This window comes from Trachypithecus francoisi, unplaced genomic scaffold (assembly GCF_009764315.1).
Source record: "Trachypithecus francoisi isolate TF-2019V2 unplaced genomic scaffold, Tfra_2.0 Lachesis_group1, whole genome shotgun sequence".
Classification (NCBI taxonomy): domain Eukaryota; kingdom Metazoa; phylum Chordata; class Mammalia; order Primates; family Cercopithecidae; genus Trachypithecus; species Trachypithecus francoisi.
The window spans coordinates 59,361,134-59,370,351 of NW_022681454.1; the positions used below are offsets into that span (position 1 = coordinate 59,361,134).

General features: G+C 40.2%; 1 protein-coding gene across 1 annotated transcript; it reads left to right on the forward strand.

Moving 5' to 3' along the window:
• Positions 1–6,417: 6,417 nt before the first annotated feature.
• LOC117085487 (C-X-C motif chemokine 3-like) lies at positions 6,418–8,659 on the forward strand. The gene is made up of 4 exons (XM_033214447.1): positions 6,418–6,706; positions 6,805–6,928; positions 7,043–7,126; positions 7,973–8,659. The coding sequence occupies exons 1-4, from the start codon at positions 6,496–6,498 to the stop codon at positions 7,986–7,988; spliced, it is 435 nt and encodes a 144-aa protein (XP_033070338.1). The 5' UTR covers positions 6,418–6,495; the 3' UTR covers positions 7,989–8,659.
• The last annotated feature ends 559 nt before the right edge of the window (positions 8,660–9,218 follow it).

Sequence of the window (9,218 nt, forward strand, 5' to 3'; positions counted from 1 at the left end):
TAATTTCCACCATGTCTAATTGGATTCCATATTTTTTGTGTCTTTAACTACTCCAAAAATGTCAATCAATGACCTAGCTCAGTAAAACACCAGTAGAGCAACTCTGAAATCAGTATTGTATAGAAGTCTCTACTGAATATATGGACAGAACCCAAAAGGAAAAAATCAAAACAAAAATACTTCTGACCAAGAAATTGGACAATAATGAACATTGAAAAATACTATGGATTGGCCAAGCGCAGTGGCTCACTCCTGTAATCCCAGCACTTTGAGAAGCTGAGGCAGGTGGATCATGAGGTCAGGAGTTCGAGACCAGCCTGACCAGCATGGTGAAACCCCATTTCTACTAAAAATATAACAATTAGCTGGGCACGGTGGCACGCACCTGTAATCCCAGCTACTCAGGGGGTTGAGGCAGGAGAATTGCTTGAATCTGGGAGCCAGAGTTTACAGTGAGTCAAGACTGCACCACTGCACTCCAGCCCGGGCAACAGAGCAGGACTCTGAATCAAATATATATATATTTATATTTATTATATATATTTTATATATATATATACACACACACACACACACACACACTATGGATAGGAAACTTAAGATCAAGGTTTTATGATGATTCAAACTTTTCTTAGATGAAATCTGTGTTTCTATGCTATGCATGCTCTTTTCACTTGTGGTTTATACATTCATCTTCTAACTTCCTAAATTTTGTTTCCAGAATACCAAAGTCATAGTGATGTTTTAATCTTCAAAACAAATTTCTTAGGTAATAATTTCCAAGGGAAATTTTCTCATTTCCTTATTATTTTGCAATTTTGGCAATCCTACGTTTTGGTTTTTTCATAATATATGATCATGATATTATTTATTTAACGGATGCCACTTCCAGAAAGTTTAGGTACCAATCTTAAGAAAATGAAGAGACAAAACAATTTATAAAAACACTTTTAAACATAAAAAATTGCCCATTCTTCCACCCCCCACCCAAGAAAACAGACCAAAGCTAAAATATTGAATGATTCTCAGTGTTTCTTGAATGATTTTAAGTACTTGTATACTGGTCATATCATGAGGTTATTATGCCAGGAATAGAAAAATAAATGATCTAGCATTGCAAAAGAAAGTAGACAGACTAAATGAAGAATTTTATGTTAGAAGTTGGATTTAATCCAACTTTATCTCTTCTACTAAACCTATCACTGTGCTTTATATGCATATATTAATTTTAAATGTATCAGAAGAAAGAGAAGCTGCCAGACAAGCAGTCTCTGGGAGGCTAAATAGAGAGGCTGACCACGAATCCAGCACCCACCATGCCCAAGGACCTTGGAGGTGGACTGATTCAGGAATTTAATGTCATGTTCACACACCTTCATTCTTCTCCCCTCAGAGCCAGAGTCATTACATTGGAAGAAATGAGTATAGGGAAATAGGCATGGCAGTTGTGAGGAAGAAGTTCCCGAGTCAGTTTGGGGCAGAACAGGGTTGCCCTCCTTATTTGAGCATGGTTATTTCTCATGATAGAGCAGTGCTTCAGTTTAGGCTTCTCCAAAATGCAAAGTTTGAGTCATGAGCCTGCCATGCAGGTAATTTATTTGGGGACATATTACCAATGCCAAGAGGACTTGAAAGTTGGGAAGAACAAAATAGGAAAAGAGGATGTGGGCAGCTGGAGGTCAATTCTACTGGGGACTCTCTGAGAAGTGGTGTAGAATTTCTCCCCAAAACATGCAAAAGGGGGAAACATTTATCCATTGACTCCAGTTCGTCTCATGATTACTGGCAGCAACAGAAAAACATTGGGCCAGAAAGTGAAAGATATCTGGTTCAGCTGAGGCAAGGAGTTTCCAGGTGACATTTGCAGGCAGCTCGTGCTGTAGCAGTGACTGGAGAACAGGTGGCCTAGGAGATGTGAGCACCAGGATTTGACTGTATGCCAGTTGTGTAAGGTTCCATAATGATTACAGGGCAAATGGAATTTAGCCACCAAAGCTTCCATTTTTAAAGATTCTTCCATTTCTTTAACAACTGTTGCTTGAATGAGTTTAAAGACTGCATAAAATCCTGGCATTCAACTCTTGAACAGAAATTACGCGTGGAGAAACATTTGTTCTAACGAGACAATTTATTTTTGTAGTCAACAGCATTATAAGCTTTGGCTTATGAAGATCTCATTGATACAAGTGGCATGTAGGGAAAAACACCACCACCACCACCAACAACAAATTCTCTCCTTTACACTTCATTTACAAAAACAAGTGATTTTGATGACATTTTCCTCAGGAGTCAAGTTCTGCATAATCTGCAAACATCCACTGCGTCTTGACATGTTTCATTAGCTTTATTCTCTTGGCGCTCTTCTTGTGTTGGGTCTGGAGACCATGATAGGAAACACTTTCTTATTTTCTTCAGTTATAAGAAATAGATGAGAATCTGGACAACATAATGCTGAAGGAAAAGTATTTAACTCTATGAAACATGATGAACTGTCCAAACTGTGGCAACAGATATTTTGAATTTTCATATTAGAACAAATATATCCTAAATAAAAATTGAATTTCCTGTCTAGAAAGCTAGCAGGTAAAACTTGCCTGTGCCGTAATTTCATTTTGGTGGTATTCTAAATGGATTTAGAAAAACAAACTTAGAAATAAATGAACTTATTTTGAAACAATTTTCAATTCACAAACATGGCAAAGATCACACAGTGTCTGTGTGCCCTTCATCCTGCTTCCTCTACAGTGAACCATTTACAACACCACGGAACACCTGTCAAAGCTAAGAAATCACCAATGACATGTTACTTTTAACTAAACTCCAGACTAAGTTGGGTTTCACCAGTTTTTTTCATTAATGTCTTCTTTCTGTCCCAGGATCCTGTCCAAACTACCACACGGCAATGAGTTGTCATGTCTCCAGTTTCCTCTGGACTGTGATGGATTTCCAGTCTTTTATTGCTTCATGACCTTGAGAGTTTTGAAGAATACTCATCAGCTTTAAGACTCTTCAGCATGAGTTTGAAGAATGTTTTTTATCATGACTAGATTTGGGTGATGAATTTTTGGAAGTCGTACCAAAGAGGCATCCTGCTTATGCAACTCTTATGACATCATATCAAGCAGGTACATGATATCCATATGACATCACACTGAAGATGTTTGCCTTCATCATTTTTTTAAAGAAGTAGTTTGTCAGCTTTCTGCCTGGAAAAGTGACTATTTTATTCTTCAGAATTGGGCACCTTAGGGAAGATAATGAGCTGTATCAATGCCACAGGAGAGAGTTACACAGTTAGTGAAACAAAACTACAAAGATAGATTATCATATTGATGTATTTTCATTTTAAAATATGTAAAGTTAAGCCATTCAACTAGGTCAAGAACAAACACATTTTTAAAAATCCTTCCTTTCCTTTAAAGTACTAATTATATATCATAGTGCATTTTTACCATAGTTTAATGGTTAAGAGTCATTTTTTCTGGGTTTGATTTCCAGCGGCAAGGATGTATGAAGTTAAGCAAGTGACTTAATTTCTCTGTACCTCAGTTCCTTTGTCTGTAACCGTTAAGTTCCATACGGATAACAATTAATATCTACTTCACAGTATTATTTGGAAGATTGAATGAGTCAATATTTGTAAAACGCTTAGAAGAGCATAAAATAAATTATCTGCCCCTTGTCTGTGGTGCAGAGGTTTATTAACTTGCCCACAGTATGAAGCTACTAAATAAAAAAGCAGCGTGTCCCATATTTACCCAGAATCTTGTAAGCTCTTGTCATTTACCTTATGTTTTCTGAAGAAAAACAAGCAAATTTTTAGTGACCTGTTACAGTTTGTTTCATAGACAAAAGTGAATAGATTTAGAGGAAATGAACTCTTCATGTCTTGCAGACTTTTCTAGCTTTTATAAAATGAACATGTATTACAACAATTAGAAAACAAAAGGTTTTTCAAGTTTTAAAGAATCATTTTCATATTTCTGGGGCAGTTTTCCATCAAATCTCAAAAAAAAAGAGGGATAACAAGAGGAGCAACTACACAAACTTTCAATTATACATGAGCTAGTCACATGTTTTCTAGCCTTTAGGTTATATGTCATTTCCTGCTTTCTAATACAAATTTGAATTTCCCTTTAATTTTCTTGGTTTTTCTCTTAGGTTCATACTCAAGTATTTTTACAGGTCCTTTGTGTTGTACATCTTTTCCGATAAATAAGATGAGTTTTTTATTCAAACTCCTTTTTTATAGATGAAGTGATTGAAAGTCTACAAAATAAATCAATTATCCATCTCAACAATAAAAAATGTCCCCCATCTAAGTGCATCTCCTAATAAAGTGCAGACTTATCTTTCTTTCTGAAACCCTTCCTAAATTAAAAACACTTAACGTTTTTATTTTTTATAAAATCCCAACTGAACTTTCTTTTTCATTTATAAGTTTGCAGCATTTATTACAGCTTGAAACTGCAGAAGACATTTGGGACACTGTATTTTGGCCTCCACTGGGTGAATGTTTTTTTCTGTATCTAACCTTTCTTTCAAGGAATTTAAGTAGTCAGTAAGATGTGAGAGAGGAAATCACTGAAAGAGAATGGAGCATGTATATTACCCATAGTGTCTATTTTAAAGTAACAGGACATTTTAGCATACCTTTCTATCCTTTGTCCAAGATTATTGTAAGAACATCACAGATACCCATGAGCACCAATAACTACAAGACCATTTTGGAAACTGGGACTGTGGTGTTCATATGAACATTCTTCTTTCTAGGTCCTGCTTTGATTTCTTAAGGACTCACACTGCTTTATATCAGTTAGGGACAGTTAGGAACAGTTGGGTGGTAGTAAGGGATACAGAAACTTTTAAACGTGAAAAACACTGGGGAGTAAAACTTTCCATTAGATTCTTCTTTTTCCTTTACAGAATTCACAGCAGGTTGAGTTTTAGTTTAGGCAATGTCAGGAAAGAAATAGCATTTTGAAAATGAAAATAGTCCATTTAATTTATTTGACAACCATTAATAAGGCACTTAATCCATGTTGTCCCTTACAAATGTTAACTCGTTTCTCATAACCACCTTGGGCTAGGCACAGAGAGGTTTAACAACTTGCAGGTGATACTCTACAACTAAATACAGGCAGCAGAGTTGCATGCTCGGTGGTTAGGGGCAAGGACTCTTACCCCTTGAGCTGGGCTGTGTAGAGCCCTGTGCTTCAAGCAGATGCCACTCCTGTCTCCTCTCCTCCATCCTACTCCACGTCTCGGAGAGGTCTGAGAGCAACTTGTAGAACCACACTTAAACCCTCTAAAATCTAATGACAAATCAAAATAAATTATCTAAAACTGTAAAAAAAGGGACAAAGGTGTCAGGTTAAAAGACTGAAATGCCAGACCAGAAAAAATAGAGCCCTGTTAATGTTTCCAGAGAAAGAGGGCCCAACACTGAAGACCAGAAAGTTTTTAGCAAATGGAATATGATTTTTTGCGTGATCTGGTGTTTAAATGTCATCAGCAGGCAGCTGTTTCCTCCTTCAGTGGGAATGGTGTTTGCACATCAGATATCTACTCTCCAGTGTCATTTGAAAAGACAGAACCAGAAAAATTGAGCCCATGAGCCTGCTGGACCCTGCCCCTCCACAGCTTCAGAGGGATAGCCAGTGTCATATTTCTAGATCAAATCTGAATCCCTCCCACAGGGGGACGATCTCCAAGGGATTTAAGAAGTTACAACATTTCAGAGGGAGGAAGGAAGTTATTCGGGATACCAAAGAAGAGGTCATGCTATACAGCCCTGGCTTCCACTGACACTAATACTGGATTCAACTTTTGACACTGATAATCTGTTGCCACCAAATGGAGGACGTAAAGAAGATGTTCTAAGTGTGATTAGAGGATATGCAAAAAAGGAACAAGCAGAACATTCTTCTCTGGAATCCGAGATGATGGCTGTACTTTCACAGAGAGCACTGATGTTACATGTACATGAAATATGCTAAACCAAAAATGAGAGAGGCAGAGACAGGGTGGTTAACATAGAGGATACATCATAGGGAGAGAGGATAGCTGAGGTAAAACTCACCTATCTCCGGATTCCCAGCAAATCTGATAACTGAGGAGACAAAGCTCTCTTCCTTTAAAGAAGTCGTCCCTTTCCTGTCCTGGTTCTCACGGGTCCCCCTAGCTCTTTCCTCCAACCCTACCCCATACGGGGGCGTCATCAGGGACCTAAGGTCCCCCTCACAGACTGTGACTCCAGCGAGGTTTCCTCACTGCCCCTCCAGGAATTTGGGGCAGAAAGTGAATATCCCAAATTCACAGAGACTACTTGAGTTACTCTGGAGGGCAAGGCGCAGGCAACACCAGTGGCCCCCCCACTACCCGTACCCCACTCCACCCCGGGGCGGGGCCGTCGCCTTCCTTCTGGACTCCGGATCGATCCGGAGCTCCGGGAATTTCCCTGGCGCGGCCGCTCTGGGCTTTCCAGTCTCAACCATGTATAAAAAGGGTTCGCCGATCTGGGGAAGCCACAAGCCCGGGTTGCAGTCACCTCCCCGCCAGCTCTCCCGCTCCTCGCACAGCCTCCCGACCCGTCTGCTGAGCCCCATGGCCCTCGCCGCGCTCTCCGCAGCCCCTGGCAATCCCCGGCTCCTGCGGGTGGCGCTGCTGCTCCTGCTCCTGGTGGCCTCTGGACAGCGCGCAGCAGGTGGGTCCTGTCGTCCTGGTGTCCCCGGGACTGACGCTGCTGGGGTGGGCGCCCCGCGCCGATAGCCCGGCTCAATCAGCGAGTCTCTTCTTCCCTAGGAGCGCCTGTGGCCGCTGAACTGCGTTGCCAGTGCTTGCAGACCCTGCAGGGAATTCACCCCAAGAACATCCAAAGTGTGACTGTGAAGGCCCCAGGACCCCACTGCGCTGAAACCGAAGTCATGTAAGTCCCTCCCCGCGCTGCCGCTGTCGCCGCCGGGGTCCTTGACTGTCCCGCTGCCCCAAACCCTGTGCCCAGTTCGACCTCCTGCCTCATGGAATTCCCTTCTCTCTGCAGAGCCACACTCAAGAATGGGCAGAAAGCTTGTCTCAACCCCGCATCCCCCATGGTTCAGAAAATCATCGAAAAGATACTGAACAAGTGAGTTGTAATTTCCATGTACACAGGCGACTGGAGCCGTTGGTCAGATACTGGCATCCGTCCCCTAAAAATAAAATCAGGGAAATCCAGGAGTTAGCTGAAGGACTAGAAATTGTAATTATTGTTTTCACAATTAAAGTTGCCATTGAGGTTATTAGTCTGCTCTGGTGCCAGAGGATATTTCAGTAATTCAGTGCCCTCCATTCCCAGGCCTAACCCCTACTGAAATAAGTGAGGGTAAATGTGCCTTTCTAGAATACCAAGTAGATTTGAGTAGATTTGACTAACAATGCTAAAGTGCCCCCTGCCTGTTTTGGGAGGATGTTTATGTCAGTCCCTAATGGGTTTCAGACCTGAAAAATGCAATGTCTGGTTTGGGCACTTCTGGCCTCTCAGCCTTCTTGGTGAAGAGCAGAAACTTTGCATTGACACCCCCAGTGAGTTCAAGGCTAGGAGTCCTGTCAACCTTATTTAATCTCTTTGAGCTGTAGCAAAATAGGGTAGATAATGATAGTTATTTCATAGGGTTGTGTGCAGCTTAAGGGAGATCATGAATGGAAATTTCTAACCCAGTGTTATAATCAGTGACCAATATATTTTGGCTTTTCAAACCAAGAATCTAGTTGAATCCACAGCCACTTCTTTCTTGAAAAAAAAAAAAAAAAGTAGCATTCAGGAGTGCAAGTTTTCTGCTATAGAGGGCAGTGGTTACAGGCAGACCTTCCCTGAGTGGAGGGCTGGGTGAGAGTCTGCATGGGGACATCCCTCCAAGCAACTTCAGCCACCAGAGTGACAGAAGAGCAGCCTTCCTTAGCACCTGCAACAGTAACCCTTTTCTCATCACAGGGGGAGCACCAACTGACAGGAGTGAAGGAAGAAGCTTATCAGTCTAGCATTGACACTTCCTGCAGGATGGTCCCTGCCCTTACCAGAGCTGAAAATGAAAAAGAGAACAGCTGCTTTCTAGGGACACCTGGAAAGGACTTAATGTGTTTGACTATTTCTGATGAGGGTTCTACTTATTTACATATTTATTTATTTTTGAAAGCTTGTATTTTAATATTTTACATGTTGTTATTTAAAGATATGAGTGTGTTTCATCAAACATAGCTCAGTCCTGATTATTTAATTGGAATATGATGGGTTTTAAATGTGTCATTAAACTACTATTTAATGGGAGACCATAATGTGTCAGGCACCTTGATAAATGATAGGGTGGGGAATTGAAGGGCGGGGTTTGGAAATTAAGCAATGAGTGGATCACTTTAGGGTACGGGAATGTACTTTGCACATCTACATTTTTATACTTTTTTTAAAAAAGAATGTCAGTTGTTATGTATTGAAATTATCTCACATTATGTGTTCAGCATTTTTATGCTGAAGTTTCCCTTGGACATTTTATGTCTCCCTTGTAAGGCATAATGCCTTGTTTAATGTCAATTCTGCAGTGTTCCTCTTTGCCTTGGAAAAGAGAAGTTACCATTACTGTTTCATTTTTACAAATGACATGATAATAAAAGTTTTATGAAAAAAGTGCTTATGTGGTTTTTCAAAAACTTCTTGGCCTTTAGTTCTTCCCAGGCGCCCAAGGTGTTATACAGTTAGACTGCAGGTTCTATCTAAATCTGTGCCTGCTTCTAGCTGGCATTTCCCTTGTATTTCTCTTATTCAAAACGGACTATCTGGTGCTTTTAGAAAGTACACACTACCCCCAAACCACTTTGATAACTCTAATTTTGTATAACATGTAGATGTTTTTCACACTGACCAATTTGTTAGTCAAAATTAGTTCTTTACAAACTTTTGAATGTTACTGATATTTTAACGTGGGCCTCTGCTAAATCTGCTAGATGCTTTCGGAAGCAGTTTTTCCAACACTTACGCAATTCTGTTCCGTTTAATGAGGTTGGGAGCAAAAGGTAGAAAAAGTGATTCTGCTTAGAACTAAAAATAATTGTGATATTTAAAGAATAATAATGACCTATTGAGATACTGTAATGTAAAATATAGGACAAAAAGAGCACAAAAGACAGGTTGGGAGATAAACAAACGGGTTTAGACTATAACATGTCTTTCTATTGTTAGAGAAAGT